Source organism: Ornithodoros turicata, chromosome 5 (genome assembly GCF_037126465.1).
Source record: "Ornithodoros turicata isolate Travis chromosome 5, ASM3712646v1, whole genome shotgun sequence".
Classification (NCBI taxonomy): Eukaryota; Metazoa; Arthropoda; class Arachnida; order Ixodida; family Argasidae; genus Ornithodoros; species Ornithodoros turicata.
In genome coordinates, this window is record NC_088205.1 from 59,595,875 (window position 1) to 59,623,446 (window position 27,572).

At 45.8% G+C, this 27,572-nt stretch overlaps 1 protein-coding gene across 1 annotated transcript in view; it reads left to right on the plus strand.

The window, feature by feature from the left end:
• Nucleotides 1–26,080, plus strand: part of LOC135394529 (uncharacterized) — a 46,079-nt gene extending 19,999 nt beyond the window's left edge. The window contains exons 4-7 of the mRNA XM_064625309.1: nt 6,187–6,294; nt 16,815–16,856; nt 17,760–17,822; nt 23,204–26,080. Of these exons, the coding sequence (XP_064481379.1) occupies nt 6,187–6,294; nt 16,815–16,856; nt 17,760–17,822; nt 23,204–23,320 (330 nt within the window). The 3' untranslated portion in view covers nt 23,321–26,080. The remainder of the gene's footprint in view (nt 1–6,186; nt 6,295–16,814; nt 16,857–17,759; nt 17,823–23,203) is intronic.
• The last annotated feature ends 1,492 nt before the right edge of the window (nt 26,081–27,572 follow it).

Here is a 27,572-nt window from a genome sequence, read left to right on the forward strand (position 1 = left end):
CGAGGCGTCGGCTGCCGCGACTGCCGCAACCGGCAGGTGAGCGCAAGGCTCGAGTGTCGCGGCCGGCAGTGAGAAGCGTGAGAAGACTTGAGCGAAGAGAGAAGCGTAGGTGAGAGAGAGCGAAGAGTGCGGCAGGAGTGAAGGTGGGCCGTGTGTGCCGGAGGTAGTGCTGCTCGATGGCGTGGTAAGAAATTTGGGATGGTGAAGGGCCGAATTGCTCCGGACGTGATGTTCTTCGTCCGGGTCACCAAATGTAGAGGACGGTGGTCTTCCACTACATGAGCCCCGACCGGCGATGATGGTATGCCACGGAGAGGCGATGACGGTGGCCTATCTCCATGGCCGCGCCGGTGGAACTGAAGCCGGTGCTCCACGCGCGTGGCCATCGTTGTCGTCGTTGTCGTCGTCCGCTACACGCCTAACGGGAAACAGCCCGGGGCGCTTGAAAGGTGTCAAGTAGTGGAAGTTCAGTTTTCGCCTTAGCAAGCTCAGTGGACCTTTTTTACAACCGGTAATGCCCATGTAGCGGCCGGTGGACAACGACGAAGATGGCCACGCGCCTGGAGCACCTGCCACAGTTCCACCGGCGTGGCCATGGAGATAGGCCACCGTCATCGCCTCTCCGTGGCATACCATCATCGCCGGTCGGGGCTCATGTAGAGGAAGACCATCGTTCTCTACATTTGGTGACCCGAACTACGCACACCTCAGTTCGGTAAACAATTCGGCCTCTTCAACCATCCCAAGTTTTGCAACAGTTTCACCGGCATGATGCAGAGCACCCCATCCTGAAGCCTCTCAGCCCAACGACGCCCAGCGTTCACGCAACGACCGGCCCATTCAACTGCGACTCGACTCTTTCGAACCATCTCATCCACACGCCACGAACTGGTCATATTTCCAAAGACTTCTTCTGCTCGGCAAGACCAGCTGTACTGCAGATTCCGTATTGCGAAGCACATCCCTCGGCACACACACGCGCCTCACAGCTTCATCAACCATCACTTCAGCCCGACGCTCACCGCACCCCGGCGCTCCTTCACTGCCGGCCGCGACACCCGAGCTTCGCGCTCACCTGCCGGTCGCGGCAGTCGCGGCAGCCGACGCCACGGCACGCTTCAGCCGGCGACTCGGCGTCTCTCAACGGCTCCCACAGCCCCACCCTCTCCTCCTCTGGGACTCTCAGAGCTTCGGCTCCCGTGCCGGTAGTGGCACCCCAGGACCTCCACTACCCCAGCGCCTCACTCTTTTCCTCGCTTTTCTCGGGCTACCGGATCTGATCAGCTGTGATGTTTCGCCACCGTCTGCCGTGCCGTCATCCTGTTCAACCGTGCATGCTAACCACGGTCGCCATCGCTGCCCTCCTCTAGTGAAGTCGCGGACATCTGCTTTATCGCCGCTCCGCGTCTGAGGGGGGAGTAATGTAGCGGCCGGTGGACAACGACGAAGATGGCCACGCGCCTGGAGCACCTGCCACAGTTCCACCGGCGCGGCCATGGAGATAGGCCACAGTCATCGCCTCTCCGTGGCATACCATCATCGCCGGTCGGGGCTCATGTAGAGGAACTCCACCTCCTCTACACCCATGCCCATGACCTTGAGTGCGCTGGAGAAGGTTATCTCCGTTTGCAATGGCGCTGGATGGAGACCACAGAAGTGGGGACAGAGCTGGGGACACTGCATGAATGGTGCGATCACGTCGGTCCCACTCCGGACCGGTTTTGGGTTTTGGTCCTTTGTGCTACCCACGTAGGTTTGGCTTGGCATGGCACGCGCCGATGGTGGTTCGCTGCAGAGCCGCTAGGATACGACGCGTACGTGAAAAAGTTCCATTCTAAGGGAACTTGCATTCTTGTCAATCGATTGAACCAAGTTCAGTAGCAGAGTTTTTGCATCTTCAATTATGACCCCTCAGCTGCGACGTCATCAATTGTTTTAAGCAGAGGGGTGATATACGAGTCAATAGAATTGAGCAGAAGGATTTTCAAAGGTGGTGCCGGCCAGGGGGTGCTTTTAGTGGAAACATCAGAATCATTCGCGTTTCTGTGTTGAGTACAGGCCTTACATTTATATAGACCTCATTCACCCAAGAAAGAAAAAAAGGTCGGAGTCCACGGTAGAGATATCTAGGCATTTGCCAGAGCTAGGCCAGGGCTAGCGAGCCCGGAAAAGCCTGCGTTGTCCGGAGAGAGCCTGCCCGCACATAGCACATGTGCCTGATGACAGAGCCATGCCAGTACCACAACCTAGCACTCCCGAAGATGCACCTATCATGTATAGAATAGTCAGAAGTATATATCGCCAACTGATACTGTCGATCGCCAACAATTGAAGAAATGTTGTTCATAGTTGAGACCCCCTGTGTGTTCCATGTCTCTTCCAAAAAGAATATACGTTCGGATACTTGAAGAGCGGCTACATAACAAAGTGAGTGATGTCTCATGTATCATTCACACATGGTGTACGTCTACAGCATTCTTATGCTGTGTATATGTTTCGTTCTGTTACGTATGAGTAGTATAGAGACATGCCGAGGGAAAAGCGTGATCAGTTGTAGACGCGTTTATTAACACCTGGGCCGACTTCACTCGCGAATTTTTTCCCTGCACAGTGTGTGGCGCGTGGGTGGGGGGCTGCCCGTGCGCTTACCGGTGGGCAGCGCGTGGGCGGAGGCCTGCGCGTTCGCTTACCATCGCGCATTTTTCAGCCTGGGCCGACTTCTTTTGCGATTTTTCTGACTGGGCCGACTTCACTCACATTTTTTTCCATAGTGCAGAGGGCTGCCAGTGTGCTTATAATATGCATATACATGCAAAGTGGAGTCATACAGAAAAGTACGACTTGAAATATATTTATTAAAGCCAATTGTAATGTGAATAGTGCTGGGAATTGTGCCAATCGGGTGAAGGAGAAAAATCCAGCTGATAAAATCTGAAACAGAAGAAACACATTACAATACAATTCATGTAATAAAAAATATACTTACTTATTACAGGTATGATGCAATAGCATTGAAGAGGTGTCACACAGAAAGAATCGTACACACAAGTTTTCAATTAATCAGAATTGGAATGGAATAGCACATTTAATCAAAGAAGACATTCTTATAATCAATATGATTACAATCAAAATTACAAGTTTTACTATAAAAAGTGTAATATTCCTATACGTTAGCACCATCATTGCAATAGTGAAGTTTAAATTTCAATTACAAGTTCTGATAGGTGTAAGTAATTCTGAGCACAGTAGGGAAGCTAAGTTGAATATGCATTATCCCAACATCACAAAGATTTAATTCATCAGTTTCTTATTAAGTTAATAGCATAGACGTAAGGAAATAATTCAAGTCGATACAACACAATCAATAGCTAGCACTATATGAGAAACAAAACTGCTGCATCCTCCAGCACACAAACAACAGTTACATGTAGAGAAATAATAGTGAAACATTGCTCTATCAAAACGAGAAATGGATGTGACTTTTAATCAAAGAAGACAATCAATATGATGGAGTTTTAGTTTCAATTAAATTGACTGTCAAACTGTCTTATTATGAAAAGTCTGAGATATGACCACCATTATTGCAACACTAATAATTTCCTCATTATCATGTTTGTTATTAACCATTGTAAGGAATTGAGCACAACATGAAATCTAAGTTGCGCATGTATTGTTCCAACATGACAGACCTTTTAAGTAATCAGTTTCTTATTAAGCAAATAGTACAGATGTAAGGAAATAATGAGAAATAACACAACACGATCAACAGCTAGCACTAATAGAGAGCCAAACGACATGGTACAGTGAGAGAGGCTCTAGGGTTTTTCACCCTTTTCCTCAAAGCTGGAAGACCTTATCTGTATCTATACAACCAAAGCAAAGCAACATGCTTGATCACTCCAAGGGGGGGGGGGGGTCACCCCTATTTCTTCTTTCAGCAAACAGGATGCTCTCAATGCCAGACAAGGTAGTACAAGGGCGATATATTTTATTATACATTTATCGCAAATAGATGCTAGCAGTATTCAATTCTGAAGAACATAACAACAATTCTATCAAAACAATCAATAGCCAGCAAAAAGTAATCACAGACATCAATATCAGAGCAAACGGGTTTTAGACAAGCATTTCTAAGCAAGCGAGAAATATTTTACTAACATCAATGAAACAATACTTAATCAAAACTAAAAACATTGCAAGTTTAATTAGTGTACTTCAGATTTTTTTGCAATATCTTGCAACAAAAAGTTCTACACAGATGAATCACACAGAAACAACATATCTGAAATGCAACTCAGAAATATAGGGCGTTCCCAACTGATTGATTATTTTTATTAATCTCAATCGAGCGAACAACTGAAACAAATAAAAAAGAATAATTAGTTCAGACAAATCATTTCTAAGCAAGCAACGTGAATACACCACAGAATCTGTACAGAAACTTGTCTTTTTCAATGAACAATCAGGATCAACTAGTGGATTCAAACAATAAAGTGAGAGATGGAAACCCACGACCATAAACTACCCCCCCCCCCACACACACACGTCAAGATAGGGAGGGGAGGATTCTCGCGTGGCCTTGTACACAACGTCATTGAAAGCACACGTTTTTTCTTACACATCAAATATTTTTTTGTAAATCAATTACCATAATTCTCATGGCAACACGGGCGGGATATTAATAACATTCTTAACCTGATAGCATGACAAATTTTAAACAATAAAATGAGCACAGATATGCTTTTAATTGAGTGTAGACGCGCACTTGAAAACGGAACAGACAATTGCTCTACACTGAAGAGATAGACAGATTTTGCACCTGTTACCATAATTAATGCGAAGATGTGATAACAAACTGCTTCAAAAAAGAAGAACCGCGAAATGATTCCATTATCACTGATTTCAATACGTTCTAGACATGGTCGTATTCGGAGATATGGTAGAAATTACAGAACTCAAGGTGCAAGAATTTGTATGCCGAATATACAATAGTAATAAAAATATCTGCACATCAAGATTGGAAGGACCACTGGGATTGATGGTGGAGTTTTTGAGGTCAGCTAACGAAGAATTGAACTACTCAAGACCAGATGTAATCATAATCATTGGAATGGACATTGCATTCATCATGAAAGCTGTGAGATCATGTTATCATATACAAGCAGTCTATATCGCACGATTCATTATGGATTTGTTGAAATTACAACTAACTATTGACATGGAAGGTACATAAAAAATCTTATCATGTGATATGTTCCACTACCACGGCTACGCACTTATTTTCTTCTACCAGTTCTTGTTGCGATGTCGAATGAGCAAAATTTCAATATTGTTGTACAAGGTCTGATGTACCATCACTTATTGAAACTCAACGAACATATCAACTTCGGCGGACCACTGGACGATTTTCATCTAATACTCTCTAGTACTCCATTCTTGTACGCCAATCCAGTACGCCATTCAAGAATTGCCCATCAAGAACATCAATCAGAGATTGTGCAAGTTCGTGGCAACTAAGTGCAAGTTACGGAAGCGATACAGACGGCGTGAAGAAAACGTGAATTGTGTTGTAACGGGTTTCTTCTGTCTCAGATTTTTTTTAAGCTGGATTTTTCTCCTCCACTTGATTGGCATCACAATTCGCACAATTTCCACCACTACTGGCATTACAATTGGCTTTAATAAATATATTTTAGCTTGTACCTTTGTGCATGACTCCTCTTTGCATGTATGTGCATGTTATGAGCACACGGGCAGTCCTCTGTGCCATGAAAAAAGAAATTTGTCAGTGAAGTCGGCCCAGCCAGAAAAATCGTGAAAGAAGTTGGCCCACGCTGAAAAAGGCACGATGGTAAGCGCACAGGCATCCCTCCACCCAGACGCCACCCACCGCGCGCGGAACAAAATCGCGAATGAAGTCGGCCCAGGAGTCAATGAACGCGACTACAACTGATCACGCTTTTCCCTTGGCATGTATCTATACTACTCGTATGCATGTATGCAATGTCATGTTCTGTTATGGTTCACTCCGTATTTCCTTCGGATATAGACTCTTCGTTTCGCTTTTAAAGTTCCTGGTTGCCCACATCTTCTGGGAACGATTCTTGTCTGGCAGTGCAGCATTAAACAGAACTGCTCTTCATTAATTTTTGGTTTACAATTTCATGTGACGCCTTTCTTTTGCAGAAACAACGTCGCTTGATCTTCCCATATATTGTGTATCAAGTTCTCTATATGGTCTACACGGTAGCCTTTTGTACAACGTTTCTGGTGGCTATCTCTGCGAATGGCTATGTAAGTTATTACAAGATATTACAAGTTGTGATAAGTTAGTTAAGTATTATGTATATGTAAGTTCAAAATGAATTTATTTACACGTACTTGCAACAGCTAAGCTAGGCTGGAGTGCTACACCACGGCATGATCTGTGCCAAAGCATTTCAACAACTGCTCTGGCATTTTGGGAAGTCGTGCCGTCATATGACGTAGTGCTCAATGACACCACATGACTGAGAGTTTAGCACTACAGCAGAAGACAAATTGTAATGGTAACAAGTCCAGTACAGAAAACCTCTCTAAAACAGGCGATCACAGTTTTGTCAGCGGTCACCAGTTTTGTAGCGCTGCGTGCGTGCCGAGCTGGAGCCCGCCTCCTCCCAATGGCATGGTGAACTGTCAGAAAATACCTAAGCTAACCTAATCTCTGAAAACTAACCTAACCTAACCCAATTCCAACCATTTCTGCTGCTTTGATGTGGCCGCCATGCTAAGCCTAACGGTCGCCAAAAACCTGGATTTCATTCACGACAATGACTTGTACTGACGTCAAAATTACGCAATTGCCCAAGGGTTGTCAGTAATAGGTGTTATTTAACAGTATCATACCGCCATTCTTCATATTAATGCTTTAATCTAGAAATCTGAAATTTTGGACATCTGGGATTTTAAATGGTGGATTCTTAACGGTGGAATATCGTGGCACCTCTTGTCAGCACAGCCAAAACGGTGTAAGTGATCAGAAGAAATGTAGCTAAACTCGATGCAATGAAGTCTTCACATATCCCTGGAACTTTTAACGTTGATAATTTCACAGGGCCGGTAAATCTCTGTGTATAGTGTATTGTATACTTAAATGTGGTGATGAAGCAAAACCCAAAATGATGTTCAACGTGTCTTCTGTTTCATTTCTGGAAATCCCTGACTCAAGAACTTACGTCTGTTGATTACATTATCAATATTTATTTACTTAAAGTATCATCAGGCCATGATAGCACAACAGAGGGGAGGGGTAATAATACAAAGTACGGAGTTAGCGGACATCGTAATACAGATACCAAACAGTAAGAACAACAGCAACAAAATAAAAACTATGTTACATAGAGATAGTGAAATCATGATTTTTGTAATTGTGATGACTCATTAACGGATGTGATAGAGTCGGGAAGGTGGTTCCATTCGAGTGATGTTTTCGGTAAAAATGAGTAGTATATAGTTGTAGCAAGATAGGAGCTTTTACATTTCGTGTGTGATTCAGCCGTGAAGAAACGTACTGCGGTCTGGAAACTCTAGAGATGCGGGCAATTATGTCACGATAATACAATTTTATGAAACAAAGACGAGCTACCCTACGGCGAAACGAGAGATGAGCGAGATTAAGGAAGGGTTTCATCGGGGTGACACTGGCTGTATAGGAACGTTGTTGCTGAGGATGAAGCGTGCTGAACGTTTTTGTTAGCCTTCAACCTGAGTAGTGTGTGACTCCTGTGCCAGATCCCACACAGCAGCAACGTACTCTTGTTTGGGAAGCATTGGGATGTGACGAGACCAAGGTAGCTGCAAAAATTCGCGAAAAGTAAAACATGTTGTACAATAAGAGTGGCGACGCGATGCATGTTATTCTGACCTAAAGCGTATTCCGCTCGGTCGTCATCATCATCGCGGCATGCATGTCCCGAGTCCTTCCTGGCGTCAGGATCCAGAAAAAATGTCCCCGAAAGAAAAGTCCCCAGGAGAGCTAGCAGTCACAGACGGCAAAAATGCCCCCGGGGTGGCGCAACCGGGTGCGATCCAACGCTTTAGTAAGCACGCGTCCGGCAAACCCCGCAATTTTAATTCTGGAATATCTGTTGTTGTAATGGATAGTGATTTGTTTCAAAAGTACCAGATGCGAATGGCGCTGTTTGTTAGAACATTTAGTGTGCTCCTGTGTTGTACTAGGGTTGCAAAGTACAAATTTTATTATGTGAAAAAACAGACTTAGCCCAAACCAAACCAAATTAATTTGTAGGGTACTTATCGAATTGAATCGGACTTTACCGTAGCGTTAGACGTTATATTTGAAAATAGGTCAGTGGTTTGGAAATTTTTTTCTGGAGCTGAATGAACTATAATAAAGGGGCATCTAAAAGAAACGGCAAACGTTTTATGACTCAACAGACAAGCAATGCAAGACAACGAAAAGTATATTTGATAAAAGTTTTTGTGTTGTATGTTATTTCGTTTGATGCCAATATTTGCTTCTGCAATAATTATGCTTGGGTATTACCAAAAACAATGCAATACTAAGACCTAAAATGGTAAACGGCAGTAATATCCACGAGGAGTTCCTTCAAGCCTTCGCATTTTAGGAAATATGTAGCTTTAGAGTACAACAAAAATACTGCCGCCCGCATACTTCCGACAGCGTAAATGGCGCTGCCAATAGGGGACATTTTTTCCCGTGACATTTTTGGGGACATTTCTTCCGGGGACATTCTTTCCTACACCTGGGCTACTTCGAAGTGCAACGAAATGTGCAAACATTCATACTTACAAGAATAGCCTTTTCCATCCACCCGAAGTTCTCAACGACCTCTCACGAAGAACTGCCTATTCATCCTCATTCATTCCTCCTATTCATCATTTTTCTACACGTTTCTTTAATGAACCTATACTGATTTTGCCCGTGGTGTCCCCCAAGATGCCTGCTGTAGCTGTAGGTAGGTGCCCAAATTACGAGCAGACATTCCAATTCGATTCGTCGCAGTCCGTGTCCGTCTGTGTCTTCTGTGCGTTCCATCATGTCAAAAAATGAAATAAACAATCCAAATTCGATTCACAGTGCCTGATATATTCGTGTTAAATTTGAAGCTCTAAACGGGATAACTGTTTCACCATATAAGTTGCTCCAGACGCCACATTTAAAATGAAAGCAATTCTTCCGTTTGTTACATCGGAGGACAATGGACTGGCACGCACCTTATACAGTCGCAGACCAATTTTTCGGACTTCTAGGAGCCACGAGATCAGTCGGAATTATCGGGCAGTACGAATTTTTAGCGAATGGCATAAATCCATTTTATTTCTTGAAAAAGGGCTAAAACTTGGGCGGGTTGGTAACTCATAAGCAAAATCAATAAAACCCTCAGTGCGAGGACAGAGACAGGGCACGTGAAGGATGTCGCAACACAAATAGGCTGACTCACCTTACGTGCAAATAGACTCCAAATTATTATTATTACAACGAGATACACAAAGAAGGCGAAGACACAGCACTGAACTGCCAACCAAATAATTTTATTCAGTGCAACGGGGTGCTAAATACACGTGCAAATTTCCTCTCTCAGCTCCTCCTCATGTCAGACTTCCCGATCATTCCTGATTATTGGGGGTAATGGGAATTTGCAGATATGTAGACGATTTTTAAATTTGCACTACAACGATTGATTGCGGGTATCTAATGTGAAGAAAATGTTTGCAATTTATGGCAATGGGTTATAGTTCACTGTTGAATCCAGTAGTGGAACCATTCAACTTTTTGATATTCAGATACAGGTTAACAAAGAAGGTATTTGTTGGCAATACAAAAACAGGGGTGAAAAGCCGCCCAGGCAGCACAGCGCGACGATCCAACGTCGGTGCGCCGGCGGCGACCGACCCGACCGGGTCGGCTCCCGACCATGGTCCGGCATACGGTTTGCAACACGGGGATGTTAATGGTCCGTTATCGGCAGCCTGTATCGTACCCCAACGATTTCCCGATTTCCCGAGGTGCAGCCAATGCCCACCTACGGGTACCTCCGACCCCCAAACAAGAGTTAATTTGCGCGATTTTTAAAAACAAAATCAATATGTCACTGTAGAAAATTCTTTATTGCATCATAGTCACAAGATACATGGGTTCTTTATGGCATCACTTCACCAGCAATGAAAAAAATGAGTGTTACATTGAAAGTATACAATCACCAGTCCCGCATATGTACTATTTACTTCACAGATATTCACTTAACAGAGGTTATCTGGAACAGAGATAGAAGTTGGCACTCGTCGCCAGTTAAGTTAGACTGTTGAAAGATCGAAGTCACTGAAAAGGTTAGTCAGAACATAATTGTAGGTCGGTTCCACGTTAGCTCAGACAGGATTTTCATTATTTTTTATATATATTTAGAAGCTCATCGTAAATGATGATCAACATTGATAAAATTAATCATTCCTACCGAATACTTTCCGCGGAAAAAATCGAGAAATCAGGCCCTGAATTCGATTGTTGCAATTTTACGTGTATACATCCTGAATTTTAAAATATATCGTAGTGAAATCTTTTTATGCTTTAGTATGCCTACCTACCAGCAGTCCGAGCGCAAATTTCGGCGCACAGGTGCAACACTGTGCTGTATAAAAAGTGGCGAACATGCCCAGTCGCGCAGTTTTGTTCCAGCTTCGACGCTTTTTGCTGTGGCTGTAGATATCTCCGACAGGTTCGTACGCAGTAGGGCCGCGTTTTAAAGCGCTAATAACCAGTATACGCCTTTGGAGAAGAATTTTTTGTTTGCGTTAGATGAAAGGCCTAACATCGGGTCATATCCTGGCAAAATATATACGAAATCAAGTGGGACACTTTTGAGAAATACACGCGCAAAATCCAAGTTTTTTCGAAATACGCCTAAACATTTGCCTATTTCAGCACATGCCGCTAGGAAGTATATGCGGGATAGATGTATCAGATGAAAGAGCATTAAAAGCTGAGTGAGCTGATACCAAGTATGGCAATCAGGGACATCTATAGCCAGAGATATCACGTGTCGAAATTGGGACCAAACTGCGCGAGAGGGCATATTCGCCATTTTTTATGGCACACAGCGTTGCACCTGCGCGCTAAAATTTGCTCATTGACAGCTGACCTGTAGGCATAATAAAGCACCAAAAAAATTCACAACAATATCTTTTAACACCCGGGAGATATACGCGTACAAACACGGCCGAATGCAGATCCGGATTTTCTCGTTTTTTTTTTTTTTGTACGAAAGCTACTTGGCAAAAATGATTCATTTTTCCGCTGTTGATCATAATACACGATGAGCTTATAAATATAAAAAATACTGGAAACCCAGGAGGTCGCTCGGACCTCCCTGCCTGAACTGACGTGAAACCGGCCCGTAACTAAATTTCAAACCCAGTTACACGTAATATAACGTAATGAAAGTTGACATGAAGTTCCTAAGCTGCTTTATAAATGTAACAAGTTACCTTCAAGGTATTTGCTGCTGAATATATATACTTTTTAGTTATTGACCTGTCTATATGGTTAATTCAGACCTTGCTGTCACAATGGGCGATTCAAGAAGTTTCAAAATAGTCTTGATATACAAAAACGATATCAATATCTGCTACGACAAAAGAAGCCTATATTTATAGGCTCCTTTAGGGAGGGATTTGATGATTTTGATCTCGTAATAAGGTACGTGAAAGGAGCACAAAGCTCACATATCGTAGAACCGTGCCAAGCTTTAACCCTGCTACTCAATGCCCTCTATCATTATCAATACACTGCTTATCGTTAAGATGCGCGATACCTCAGCTTCCTAATGATCGGCTAAAACATAATTTGTAACATTCACCATGTAACAACAGGAGTTAGACGCGCCATGCACGTGTCATCTTTCATCTCAAATCATGGAGGACACAGCCTGCGATGTTTGTAGACCAGAATCGAACAAAAGGAACTTTCTTCAAGTTACTTTGACAAACTTAACCCTCCACCCCCGAAACAAAAGAAAAAGGGGAAGGAACGAACTCCACAAGAAGTTACTGGAGCTCAAAAGCAAAGAGCTATGCACAAAGTTGCTGAAATTCGCTAAGCCGAGTAGCCTGGTTACAGTATTGAGTTACTGGTAACGAGTTACCCCCAACAACATGGAACACGTGAACAACTTGAGAATCCGTACTACATGTGTCATGATCGTTCTATACCCTCTTTAAGAAAATAGAAGAAAATATCTGCGCACCTTTGATAATACGACGGCAACATACAGTACATACAATATGAGAACCACAATCTAAGAAAACAAGGGTGTGATAAGATAGTAACTTCCTTAGTTACCTCCTAGGTCAACATAGCGTCTGATAAAGGGTGTAAAAGGGTGGTAAAAGAAATTATCGTCCATCCAAATTGCGACAAAAGGCGTACGCCCCCCTCGCTCACCGAATCAGAAGCGGTAGCTCTATCACTCGTAGCTAGCAGGTAAAACTTTGCAACCTTTTAGGCACAACATATGCGACAACTATTATCTCCTAAAAGGTGTAATTGCTCCACCCTTTTTCTGAGAGTGCAGTATGGCACACTTACCCCTCGATAATTCGCTTAAAAATGTCAGAATTCCTCGAAAGTTTCGGGAGCACGACCGGATACGTTCGTTTCTCGCAGCCAGGGCGACGGGGACTCCGAAAGTGCAAGCACGGCTGGACGATCGAGGAACATCATTGGCCAGATTCGAAACTGTCGGTCACGTGATTGCAATACTCGGCGCCTGACAGTCTGGGAAGAGAAATTCGTTGCTGCACCCTGGTCATGTGACTGATTATCGTCAAGTGATCAGATCAGCATCGGGGAGCGATCCTATATTAATAGTGAGTTTTAGTACATCGTACGTAAGGGATAGCGTGGTGGCTCTGCGCACTGCGCGAAGCTCTCTTTATGGTTTGTGCGTGCGCAGAAGCACCAACGGTATCCCTTACGTACGTAAAGGCGATAGCGTACGGTACACTAAAACTCCCTATTGTTCACATGACCAGAAGGAGACCAGAGCGGGAAATCATCAAGGCACCGTCGGGGGACTACCTTATCTTCTCTTGCGGTCTACCTCCTCAGTTCCCACACCGCTGGGAACCAGTCGGGCACTATCGCCCGTTCAGGAGCGGAAGCCCCCATTGCGTTCCCATTCTTTTCCCGAGGGTTTGTGCTGCCTGGGCGTTGTTACAGCCTGAGTCATACGATTCAAAGAATGTGAAAAATGCTCTTGCTCGAAATGTGATTACATGTGCCATAAATAGGTTGTGTTGCCACAAGGTGATAGAAAATTGCGAGGCGCAAATTTGTAGATTAGAACAAGCTGGCTTTCCCATAACGGTTATCTATGGCGTCGTCAGTCGGGTGAACCCCTAACAGAAGGATAAACGTGCAGACAGTAAACAAAGAGTGGGGATTATTCTATATGCGCGTAAAGGGGGGGGGGGGGCTTAGCACCATTTCAAAAAGTTTTCCAAACATTACGTTGCGGAAATGCCATTCAAAAAAGGTTTCCGGGTGGATTCTTTAATGAATAATGTCAATTAGGGATTTACCAAGGGGTTGCCAAATTAATTATGGGAACAAATTTGTAGATTATCATATTGGTGGTAGTTTATTGTACACCACTGAAGTGTGGCAAGGTTTATATCGGTCAATCGTCAAGGTGCATTAATGCGGCCTGTTGCGCTGGTGTTTTTCGCAGAGCCAGCTAGCGACGGACATGCAAACTAGACCCTAGTTCAGCGGCCTCCCCTGTGTACATTTTTGCGTAATTTTCCTGCGAATGGGAAGAAGCGCACGAGAGCGAAAACATCGCAGTATTAAAATTTAGTTGTTATTCTTGTTAGGCTGTAGCCACATGTACAGAAATTCAGAAGATAAACATGTCTCTACAGTCCTGCAAACAAACCATGCGAAAGGTGTCGCAGCCACCGTTGGATCAGTGCTGTTCGCCGTGTGATAACAATGTTTACAAGATTTTCAATGGAATGACTCCAGCTACATTTATCTACGACTCAGACAAGACGTTTCACATGTAATTTGGCACACAGCAGGTGTGGTTAAGTTCGGCAACAAATATGTGAAAGAACGTGATTCTAGCTTTGGAATGACAGACGACGGAAACGAGTTTTCACTTTTTACAATGACACATACGTTTTGAATCTTTGAACAGACAAAAAGCATAGCAGTTTTTAAGATGATTTCAGCAGGGGACCTCGTACTGATTGATAAAGGGCTTTCTGGAATTCAAGGCCGTAGTGAGAACAAAGATCAAATTCAGCTGATGCCTCCAATTTCATGTCTAGCGCGCAGTTTTGAGAGTAGCAGATGCAAGATAATGACTACATTGCTCAAGTTCGCAACCATGTCGAACGTGCCACTCAGTGCGTAAAGGTTTACGTTCTCCTGAACGAAAAAAATACTTGTAACTTCAATCTCACGTGTGAATAGGACACATAATTGCTGTCGTGCTCTAACTAACTTTCACTTCACATCATCAAACAAATGTCGGTTGACTAACATATGATTTATTTTGCACAGTACGGCACATCAGTAAAAATGGCAGAAAGGTCCTACACGGAGATATCACATCAGGCCCAGCACGACCGACCGCCGGAGAACTAGGAAGTTATTCGTGTCTGGGCGCCCGTGTCGCATGTGTCGGGAAATCGCAGCGCCGCCTGGTTAGTGCAACAGGCCTATAGCACGTTGAGGAGGTTGTCGTGCATGATTTAATTAAACAAACATCTTGTTGAGGTGTAGGAAACAGGGCAGTCTTCTTTGCTGGGAGGCATATGATATCAAAAATGCAGGTGATAGGTGTATCAGTAATACGTCTATTTATCTGTACCCAGGGTGTCGGAGCGAACTGAAAACCGGAACCGAAAACCGAAAAAAAAAAAACGCTATTTTGGTGCGAACCGGAACGGAATCGGAACCGTATACGTTCTTTTTCGCTCAGGAGGGAAACCGAAAAATATATTTAACGGTTTTCGGTCCAAAAAAAAACTTAGCCGGTTTGGGCTACGGATAGGCGAATGAAACAGACGTCGTGTGCTCTGAAGTCATGTCATGGGTACCATACGAGGGTTACGGTTACGGTGGAATGTATGTCGGTATACTATGACCCTTAGGCTTCCTGTGTAATGGTTTATCGTTCGCGCACGCACACAGAATTAGAGGTACATGTGACTCTCTAGCAATGTGCCGTACTGTTCGTCCTAATTTGATCCCCGCAAACTCTCCTCAACTAAACAGCGACCCAAGGGGGCTGCATAACGGCTTCTTTATCGGTAATGTCGCGCAACGCGTCCCTTGTTTGAGAGCAGCTAAGTTGAATACGTATACGCGAGGGCAAGCCCGTGCGAAGTGGCAACTCTTTTGTGGACAGGACACGAAGAACATAAAACGGAGCCGTCGAGCGCGTTTGTGAGTGAAGGTGTTCCTCGATTTGCGTCGTACTCGTGCGATGGCGCTTGCTGGCTAGACAGTAGCAACAGACATTCGGATGGGACGCGATCGCTCCAACCCAGCAAGAAAGTACTCTACGTATGACATCACGACAAACAAGTCCGTTTGTAGCATGTGCTTCAAGAAAGGAGAAAAGCTATTTGAACAGACAGTAACCTACAGGAACTAGGAGCTACCAATTTCACAGCTGTCTATTAATATTAAATACCATGTATGCGGAATAAACGAGTTTACATTTTGTAACATTGATTTTTTTTTTGTGGGGATAAATATTCCCAGCAGAAGCGGAACCGGTTAAAAACCGATATGAACCGTTATTTTTTTGCTCCGGAGCAGAACCGGTACCAGATCGTTTATGATGTAACCGGAACGAAAACCGGAACGAAAAACATTTCGGTACGACACCCTGTCTGTACCAAAAAATAACAACGTTCATGTTGGCGACTCAAAGATAACAAAAGTGTGTGATAGCCATATAATCAGGAAGTCTGACACGAGGAGGAGCCGGGTTAGGGAATTTTCGAGTGTATTTAGCACCCCGTTGCACAATAAAATTATTTTTACGTGTAACATTGCGGTACAATTATTGTTATAAAATTCTTTGGTTGGCAGTTCAGTGCTGTGTCGTCGAATTTGTCTTTGTTTTTGTCCCCGCTATGAGGGTTTTATCGATTTTAATTCGATGCACTCAAGCACCTTTGCTGTTTTAACTGAAACTTTTACAGCTGCGTTCCTATATTACTAGTGAATAAAATATCTGCTTAGCTTAGGAATCGATCAGACCCTACAAGACCGCACAGTGCAGAGTACAGGCGTGTCTTCTCTACAGTAGACCCCAGTTCTTCATAGTTTAGGAAAGGTCCCTCTGTCACTACTCGATAATTCTGCCGTAAGGTGTATATATGTACAGTTATGGCGCACAATGCTCAAACACGCCCATAAAAGCAGCAGTCAATATTTGCTTCCAAACTCGAGTGAACATATAGGAAAAGTCTGACGGGTATGTGAATGTTTTTCTGTGGAATGGTGCTGGACAGAGGTTTTCACAACACAGGAGCGGCGTCAGTTCTCTATTGCTGATGCACTGGCCGTTGAGAGAGCTGGATGCTTAATGATATAAAAGCGGTAAAAACCCCCAGCATAGCACTGGGATACACAGATGGGATAGCACTGGGATGCTTGATTGGACGAGAGAAATCCAGGGAATTTCGATGCCACTGCGCTGTGTTCCGTGAAATTTTGGACATAGCATTGTACATGTCTTGTAGAGTAACATATGTTTTTTTTTTACCACCAGGGAAAGGACGCCGCGACATCGGGCCACGGTGACTACCCTCGTGTAAGGCATTTACTGTAACTGTTACATAGTTTGCTATTTTTGCATAGTATAGTTGTAAGTGTCCTAACTCTGTCTGGGCTCCTCTTCCCTGTAATGTTGGTTGTCATAAGATTTGCTTGCTTTGTGCATTCTAGACTGGTAGTTTTTCAGTACATTCACAAGAGTACACAGGAGCACTTTGCAGAAGTCAGATTTTGTTACGGGCGCAGACCATTGAAAATGTTTTAAGTAGTCCGTGGTCCCTCCACCAAGTGCTCCACTCTCACAGAGGGAGTGTTCTTCCATTGTTGCCATAACCCGCCCCACGTACGTCAGGTAGGGTCAGATCAAAATTACGAGTTTTTACTCTACAGAACTTTTACAAAGCAGAACTTCACCGCATAGCACGCTGTGCGCCAACCATTGCCCCGAATGATATGGTTATCACTTCTGATTGGAAGAGAGAGGGGGGCGTACGCCTTGTTGTGTCAGTTTGGATATATGAAAATTGACACAAAAAGGCGTACGCCCTCCGCTCTCTTCCAATCAGAAGCGATAACCCTATCATTCTTGGCAATGGTTGGAGCACACCGTGCTATGCGGTGAAGTTCTGTTTTTTGAGTGTAATTAATGTACCCAACTCATTAGCCAGTTCATCAAGTTCTGTTACCGGCCGTTGCAGCTAAAGAGAGACACCATAGCTGCTGAACTGCGGCCTTTTGTACGTTCGACTGTATCGTATTAGGGTGGAAACATTATGCTTCTGCAACAGCAGGAATGCCTCCTACATTTTTCAATATAAAACTTCATCTTCCATTTGTTAGTGATTATAGTTTCCCACAAAAGTAATAGGCATGGCAAGTTGATGGGAGCATGGACTCTCCCAATATTTTGTTTCACCTAATTCCTTTCCGTTGGTTGCAGGAGGTGGGCTATGTGTTCCTGATGGCTATTATTGTCCCATTAATTGTGTACTGCATCTTGAACGTGAGTGCCTTGTTTTCCTGGCGTCAAAACACTACACTTGCACAAGATTCCAGCATGTGGGCGACATCCTCCTCACCCTCATGAATACTTTGCCCACTTATTTTGGCATACACAGCATACGCATACTATATCGTACAAGGCGTACACCGTGAGAAAATTCGGCGATAGATATTTCAACGCACATGCTCGTTTCGGGGTTGTTGGAAAAGTAGAATGACTTTGAAGAAGGAGTGTCTCGTATTTCCCGGCATGCCCTAATTAATGAATTCGAGTAATTAATCATGTAGTAGGTACTGACACTCTTCAAGAGGACATCTGCCAGGCTGTATAACTCAACTGCAAGAACAACATCTATGTCGCTCTTGTAGCTTTCTTGTTAAAAAACTAAAGAATAAAAAACTGTATAAAGAAATGACACAAGTCTGTAGCAGCCTGCCACATGCAGCAGCATCATCACGACCGTCAGCACACTCCCACGCTCGTTTCCCCGAGGCACCCCAGGTTTCGTTTTGCGTGCGCGCACCTTCGTGAACATTAAACCGTTTTCCATTGAAGAGCACCGTTGTCCTTGCTCGCTAGCTCTTCAATTTGGTGACCCGGACGTGATAACATGGCACAAGACGGAGATCATTCGACTGCACCCTTCCCTCGCTGGAAGTCACAACCATCCAACTTCGCTTGCCACCGTACTCAATGCCGTACCTGCAACTATGGTTCGGTCAAGTCGAAGTGCAATTTGCGGGGCCCCGTATCACTTCTCAGCTGTCCAAGTTCGCATACGCCGTCGCTCACCTCTCACGCTCACCCGAGGCAGCAGCGGAAGTCCGCAATCTCATTATTCGTTCCCATTCTGACTAGCCATACGATACCCTCCGAGACGAGCTCATACGGCGCACCTCTATCTCTGAGCAACGACGTCTTCAAGAGCTTCTGACAAAGGAGGAACTCGGGGACCGTCGGCCCACCGACTTGCTGCGGCGTATCCGGGAGTTGATTGGCACTGCCACGACTGATGATCTCATTCTTCATGAGTTGTTCATGCAGCGCCTTCCCCATCATGTTCGAATGATCCTGGTAGCAGCCGAACAGTCTTCTGTCGACGGCCTGGCCAAGATGGGGTATCGGATTCTCAATTTACCTGGCGTTTCCGTGCCGTGCGATATAGTTGCGGTCTCACCCCATGCGGCGTCGCCAGCTACCACCGATACTTCCGTCGCTGTCCTCTACACGTCCATAGCGCATCTTCACGGCCTTGTCGCTGCACTCGCGGAGAAGGTGACTGCTATTCCTGTTCCACAGCCTTGGTCAACCGTTCTGCCTCCCTTCTGTCTGGCGTCGGACATCATCTCGCCACCGCGCTACCGCCGCTCGCCCTCACCAACCAACCATCCCCACTGTTGGTATTACCGTACTTCCGGTGATGCAGCCAGGAATTGCAAACCATCTTGCTCCTGGCCGGGAAACTCCGCTCACAACCATTAACGGCTGGAATGGGTGAGGGCAGGCACGGCCGGCTCTTCTACATCACGGACCACACGTCTAGCTGTAGTTTTCTGGTGGACACCGGTGCTCATGTGAGCATCCTGCCACCTACCTCTGCTGAAAAACCGCACCAAAGAGCCGAATACATATCACAAGCTGTGAACAACTCCAAAATTGCTACGTTTGGCCAGCGCTCAGTCACACTGAACAAAGGCATACGCCACGCCTTCTGCTGGATTTTCACTGTCGCCGACCTCCCTTACGCCATTCTTGGGGCAGACTTCGTCAACCATTTCGACCTTCTGGTGGACATCCGCCGCCATCGTTTGATTGACAACACCACATCTCTGAAAGCGCGGGGAGCGCCATCCAACGTCGCTGCCATAAGTCCTACGTTACGCCTACCCGACTCCACAATCTTTGCCGACCTTCTCAATGGGTACACCTCGATCATGAAGGCCACTCATGCCGCTTCCTCGCCCAAGCGCATTGTCATGCACCATATCGTGACGCGGGGACCACCAGTAACCGCCCATCCACGCCGCCTTCCCCCGAGCGGTTGCTAATCGCCAAGCATGAATTTCAGCAGATGCTGGACTTGGGCAAAATCCGACAGTCGTGGAGCCCGTTGTAGTCAGCTCTTCATACCGTGCTGAAGTCTACCTCAGGCGACTGGCGCCTTTGTGGCGATTAAAGGGCCTTAAATCTTGTCACGGTACCCGATCGCTACCCCCAGCCACACATCCAGGACTTCACCACCCATCTTCACGGCGCCCGCCTCTTTTCGAAGATTGACTTAATCAAGGCTTGCCATCAGATTCTGGTCAATCCTCTCCCGCTCCGACATACCGAAGACTGCCATCGTAACACCCTTCTGCCTCACCCAGTAGACATCTTCCGATGCCCTTTTGCCTATGGAATGCTGCTCAAACGTTCCAGCGCTTTATTGATCAAGTCCTCCGTGGCCTCGATTTCGCATTCTCCTACCATGACGACATTCTGGTTGGGAGCAAGTCTGAAGACGAACATCATGATCAGTTGCGCCAGCTGTTCTCTAAACTCCAGGAGTACGGCGTCGTAATCAATCCGGCCAAATGCGAATTCGGCGCTACCTCCCTCAGCTTCTTGGGACTTGCCATCTCACCTGAAGGCATCCGACCCGTCGACACCCGTCGAGCGGCGACACGTGGAATAGGGACGGCTGGGCTTGGCGTCTTGTTCAGAAAGCGCAGTAGCAACAGAATGGTTGGGGCGGGCAAGCGCTGACCGGGCGGGTTCCAGGAGCGGTGTGAAGGCAGGTAGGCCGAAGTAATTCAGAGAGGGGCGACAGAACGGCAACCGGTTAGTGAGAGCTGGGCTCGTAGTGTTGTCGCCAAGGAAACTGTGGGGAGGACCATCGTGAAGCACGGGGAGGCCGGGAGTAAAACTCACTGTGGCCTCCGTGCGTGTCCCTGGTGGCACATTGGTCCCAAGGCCTCTTGACTGGACGAGCTGCCAGTGTCTTGTATGGAAGTATGCCAGTATGGAAGTAGTATGCCAGTGCCTGGTAGAAGGCGAGGCGGGCAGGGTTCTTGGACCTTGCATGATAACGGACGCTTATAGCACAGTGAGGCTCATCGTTATACATTCACCAAATGGACCTTTTCCATATTCGCGTCGCCCCTGGCGGCGGAATGTCGAACGTCGTGTCTATCCCTCTAATAATGGTGACGCTTTACGAACTGGCACGTACGTTGCGTGGGAAAGTAGCCAAAGAGATTGGAAGAAGAATGCGGAAAGAGTGAAAGCGCATTGTACTCATTACCAGACCTCAAACGTCCGCGTAACCTTGAAACCGATTATCTCCCCGCAATGAACACGACAGTCGCCCGCAGGTGGGTCCATGGCGATGTTTTCCGCTCAAAAATGGCGGACTCAAGGGCTGGGCATGCGCATACGTGTTGTCGGAAATGGTCCATTACCCTGAGCAGTGGTGCAGAGTATCCGCGGTCACCGCACACAGTCACCGCGAGAAGCCCTACCAACTGAAGCCTACCATAATAAGCGGGGATTTCAACTTGCCTCATATTGACTGGGATGCTGCTACGCTCAAATGTAGCGCGTGCGCCAGTTCGGGACTTCTAGTCCTCGCGTTTTCATTTAACTTTGTATAAGTGGTTACAGAACCAACACGTTTGGGACTCGGCACGGCATCAATTCTCGATCTGTGTTCTCTTTTTTTTTTTTTCAGAAAAAGTTGTTCGTATCCCATACAGAATAACCGTTGAGGAGGGCATCTCGGACCATCAGTTCGTAAAATTCACTCGTAACTACCACAACCGAAACGGTCGTCTTCCTCTGCTCAGTATTTTTACGATTATTCCAGAGCTGATGACGCAGGTATTATTGACCAACTCTCGTTTATTTTTGAGGTATTTACTAAATTGCCCAGATCATCGCGTCAATCTCGATGAGTTATGGACTTTCTTTAAATCAGTGGTTGACGCATGTCTCACACGCCACGTTCCTGGACGTGAGAGGAAAGTGCTCCCTAATAGTCCATGGATCACAAGGCACATTCTGCACATTAAACATAGGCTCCCCAGATACCAAAGAAAACATCAGCCCGACCAACTAGTCCTGTTGCGGCTAAAGCAGGAGCTGAGATCTGAGATACGCGATGCACTGCTCCGGTTTCATAACGCCACTTTGTCCAATTTGCCCAAACAGTCCCCTTCCAAACACACTTAACTGATCCTCGCAAACAGGTACAAAAATCATACAGAACGAGGAGGAAATCAGTCAGCCTAACGTTAATAGCAGATGTGTTCGACGATTATTTTCGCACAGTGTTTGCTGTTGATAACAACGAACACTCACCCGCGGAATGGTGCTCCAGGTACCTCACTGTGATATTTAATATATCTCTCGAACTAGCGGCTATACCTGGGGCATGGAAATGCGATGTGGTAATCCCTGTACATAAATCAGGCTGTATGAAGACGCCCAATAACTGTAGGGGTATCTCGGAACGGAGTTGCCTCAGGACAGAAGCCGCCGATATTTCGAACAGAGACTGTTCTTCTTCTGGGCACCGTCCTCATCATTGGCATGGTATTGTTACTTTTCATGACCAGCAAAATTTTAGAGCACTACGTCAGCGATCACACTTCTAAATTTCAGATGCAACTAAACATTAATAAATGCTTATACTTACCAATAACCTTGAGGAGAAATGCGCAAAACTACACATATACTTTGGTCGGGTACTCATTAACTACTGTTTCTGAACTGAGGCACACAGGTGTGTGATGTAATGTCATTGACTGGTCGATTGCATTGCATTATTATACATACTTAAGCGTATTGCACTAGACGTTTTGTCTATGTGTGATGTTTTCTCTCTGTGCATCTCTGTGATACCCTTCCCTTCGCACGGCTTCTGTTACACACTTGCCAAAAATAAGACAAAAACAATATTCCCCCCGTACAAATGTTACCTCGGCTGACCGAAACGTATTCGCGGGCTGAAATTTATAGCTTCCTGTTTGCTACAGAACCATTGGGAGAACCCTTCACGGTAACCCGATCCCCGGTATTTTTGCGACTCTGGGAGCCGCATCCAGACCCCAGGCATGCAAGGAACGAGGGTGGAATCTTCAAAGTGTCCGACCGTGTTCTGCGAGGACACACAGAAGTAAAAAAATATAAAAGAAACCAGCCATTTACATGGCACAGCAAGTTTCAACTTTATACTACCCCAAAATTTAGCCACCGAAATTAAAGCATGAAACACGTCCATTTATTTTTCAAAATTTTACACTGCACCTTGCAAGGGTGCGTAAGGATTGCATGAAGTTGAGAAACTACTTGCACATGTGGAGTATTGGATTGCCTCATTCTGAACATTTTGTTCGCAGGTGTACTTCCTCTTCGTGATTCTTTCGTACTACAAGGACCTGGAGCAAGCTGAATGCCACGACCACTTACGGCTGGAGGATACGGGCGTGGCCGCTAATGTACCCCCTTCGTATTAGGGCCCTGTGCTTTCGGGTTTGATGTTTTTAAAATGGGGTAAAGTCTGATTTTATATCAGGAGCTGTAAAAAAGGGTAAAATTGGGCGATATCTGGTGGAAGAGCGGATGTTCGGGTCGAAAATAAGAAGAGCGCTTCTCGCATTTTAGATGAACACAAGATACGAAACAGCCATGCTGACTGCGCAGTGCTTAGCATTCTGAAGTAGCCGTATTGGTGGCTGAATTGGCACTTTGCCAAGTTAGTTTTTGGGTTTTATCCCACGTGACAATGATGCAAATTACAGCCCTGCACGGGCCGACTTTTCCGGGTTCGACCCGGCCCGGGCGCGGACCTTCATGTTTTTATGCGGCCAGACCAGGCCCGGTGGCCCAGTGAATAGAGCCCGGCCTTGCCCGGTGACTCAGCAAGTAGATCACGGCCTAGTACTTCCAGCCGTGACGTACGCGTTTCTAGAGCTTATAAAAAATTATAAGTAAATTTATAAGAAGAGAAGACACGGCCACAAACATACAAGAACTGTCGGTTTAACACCACAACAGCACGAGACCAAATTAAATCCAGAACGCACACGGGCAAGTGCGTTATCGTTACACTACCAAGTTTTCGTGGAGGTAGAGGATGTTGTCGACAGACTCCTTCTCCTTAGCCCTCTCACCAAGCTTTGCGAACTGTTTCTGAAATACTTAAGGAGTCAGGAGCAATGTAAAGCGGCTTTGAGATAACCATACCATAATGCAGTGTCCCTTGCTTGTTTTGCAAATATATCCACAGGAACGACGCAATCACGTGATGATATGAACTAATCGTCCTCCATTGCGTGCAATTAGCTGCGTGACACGGTCGAGCCTGACTCTCGGAAACATGTTTGTCGGCCCGGCCAGCCGTGCTGGCGTCTTTTGTCGGCCCGGTCCGGGTCGGGGCCCGTGCCCGTGCAGGACTTTAGAGGAGCATTGAAGTGACCCCAAAAATATTTTTAGTTTTTCGCTGCAACGTCTTCTACAACAAATAAAATGAGCTGCTGCGAAAGAACGATGACGCAGGTGATCCGAAGAGCGCCGAAGCGAAGAGAAGCCGAAGACGGCGTGACGTATCACAGGCTACGGCACGTGACCAGTGACGTCCAACGGCACAGCTGAAACATGTATAAGCGGCGCGCGAGCCGAGATGAAAAAACAAAGAAAGAAGGCACCGAGCAACTTCTACGTCACGCGGGGCTCGTGTCTCTCTCCCGCGACTGCCGTCTGCCGACTGTCTTTTGTAAAGTGTATTGCGCAGTGACATTACGCCGTAGATCGGAAATATTTTGCATGGTAACTCCTTGTTGACAGCTTCACAGATGAATCAGGGTTTCGAGTCATGTTAAATATCACTTCCATGCTCCTTTAATGCAAATCGGGGTGTAAAAACGGGTTTTACCCTAAAACACCTACTTAAGGCCCTCCTACTGAAGACCAGTCCACTCAGTATTGCCCTTAGGTGGCCACACAGTTGTTATGTTTGATTGTTTTGCATGAGCGTTTTGTGCCACAGAGGAAACAGCAGGTCTTGTGTCTCATACAAATTACAGTAAAACGCGGTACAAGTGGCAGGAGCTGTATATCGCATAATTTGCGCACTTTTTATCCCCCCCCAAAAAGTCGGAAAAGTCAGGGGTGCGAAAATTGTGCAGGAACGTTCGTAACAATGTTCGAACGGCGCAAAATTCCAAAATTTTTGTTTGCTGGTCAAATAGGTCCGCGGTAGAGCCGGTATTGACGTTATCACTGTATCGCGCAAGCAAGTACAATATTCACCTAACCGCCGACCGGCGACGGTCGGGAGGCACGGCTCCCTACCGCTCGACCTACCGGTGTAATAAGGCGACACGCTGCAACTGCTGCTTGAAGACTCCTCTATAGCAATGCCGCTAGTCACACTGACAACCGAAAGCACGCTATGTTCTTCAGCTTTGTCGTGTTGTGCTGTAAGTCCATAGCGAAGTTGTCTAGCGTTTCTTTTCGCGTTTATTTTGTAGTTGAAGTGACAGTATCGTCTATCACATCAGTGGACCGTCACCCGCACGTGGGCGCAAATCAAACAAAAGCGCCGCAGTAACTTCAGTAGCACTAAAAGGCGTTGCGAAAACCGCGTGCTAAGCGAAAAAACGATCGCTGCGGTCGCTAAATGGCCGGGGAAAGATATCCGCGCGCGAAAACGTGGTTGTGCAAATTACGCGAGTTTTTTTATTTAGTTTGCAAATTATGCGATGGCGCAAAATATGTGAGTGAATACGGTATATCACGTGCGTTCGTGTTTATTGTCAGGCTTGCTGCTCATTGGACTTTCTAGTCACTATATATATATATATATATATATATATATATATATATATATATCCAAGTTGTGGTGCCCTACATTTGTCAGCCATTGTTCACTTTTGTTGCACATGTTGCGAGACTTGTTGTCACTTGGAAGTTGGGACATAGAAGCGACTTTGCATTCCTATACCGCGTTACCTGTCTTACGCATTTCACGCCCTGTCTCATAATCGATATCTGATCAGTTTCTCTGTATTAACTGTTACATTGTATTTTGTTTTGTGCATTTTGCATGTTCAACTGACCACTAATACATACTGGGTTGTATAACATTGTATAACATTCGTGCGGAACAGCTGCCACACTTGTCGTTGTACACTCCCAGAAGCAAGTGCCTTGAAGTTATACGTTTTGTAACCACTGCTAAAGAGTTATTAAAGTGAAGCCCAAGTTGCCTATAACTTTCGTGCCGTGCCGTTCTGACATTCATGCTCTGAAGCAGACAACATGGACGAGAGCGTGGCCGTTCCACGTGGAATGACCCAGCGAGCCTGCTCGCCAATCCCAATTTTTTTTTTTTTTTTTTCGGAAAACAAAGTTATTCCTACGCAGGCATAGTGTCATACAGGAAATTGCTTCGGGTCTAAAGCTCGACGTTTGAGTGCCAGACATGAAAGAAATTCAACAATACTGATACGGGCTAGTTGCGTAACATTCATGCTGGATAAGCGCAAAGAGACGGCACAGAAGAGACAGAATTACATATGCAATTTCGGATATTTTACCAGGCCCTTGATGTGGGTATAGATTGTGATCAAATTTTTCAAACCAAGCATTTCTATACCAAAACATACGGGGTGTCCAGGCTAACGTGTACCGGGGGTCTAAAAAATACTGTGTGTCATAGGCGAATGAATATTGTGCGGAATCGCGTGTTTTAATCTCCTGAATGTTTTCATGGTGACCGACAATTAGGCACGATTACTTAGTTTACTTTTTTAATTGTTCGTCTTAGGGTCGCATGTGAATTAGACAGCTGTAGGTCGTGTCGAGAAGCACCCACCGCTGGAGGTGCTTTTTTGCTTGTTTGTTTGTTTTTGCAGAAAAAGAACTGCATCCGTTATCTGCCGAAACGCGACCATCAGGTCAGAGCTCACATGAAGGTCGCTTCTCGTCAGGTAAGGAACGTAATAATTCTTTTGTACGCTTGAGAGCCCCGAAACAACATCTCCTAGATAGCATCAGGCCTGCGTCCCACGTGACACAGCGTCAGATACGAAGGCCTGCTGTGGATGTTGCTACGACGTCAATGAAAGAGCCAACAAAGAGAAAAGCTGGAAGCAGCTCACAAAGCTCACGTAAGCCTCCGTGTACCGGGGCCCAACCTGCCTGCGCACTGCCCAACTCCGTGAGTTGGGCAGTGCGCGAGCCTTCTATACTGTGTAGGAGGTGTTGCCTGAAACCGAGGCGCGCACGTTGTTGCGCTCGCCTCATGTCACGTGGTACACTTTCGGGTTTCGCGGGGCGAGGAAAAAAAAAACTCTACGCAAGGCGTACGGCCAGAGCCACGGCCAGGGCAAATCTGAAGCGCCCCCCTCGCACCTCCAGTTGCCACCAGAAGCTCTGTAAACAAAGAAAAGAGAACACACTGCCGAGATCTTAAATTCAAATTTTCCTCATTCCCGCTTTATAATGTCCAACTAACCTGCGAGGGCGCCCGGGCCGGCTGCCGCTCTCGCACCCCCGTCGCTACGGCTCTGCGTACGGCGTAGGAAACATTTGCTATGGGTATTTCTCCGACACGCTCTACAATTTTCGTATTCACACCTCGACCCTAGGACGAACAACTACAAAGTCAATTAATTGCGCCTAATCAATTAATCGGGCGCCATGAAAAAATTCGAGAAATTAGAACACGCAATATCCCGCACAATATTCTGGGGTTCTTATTCG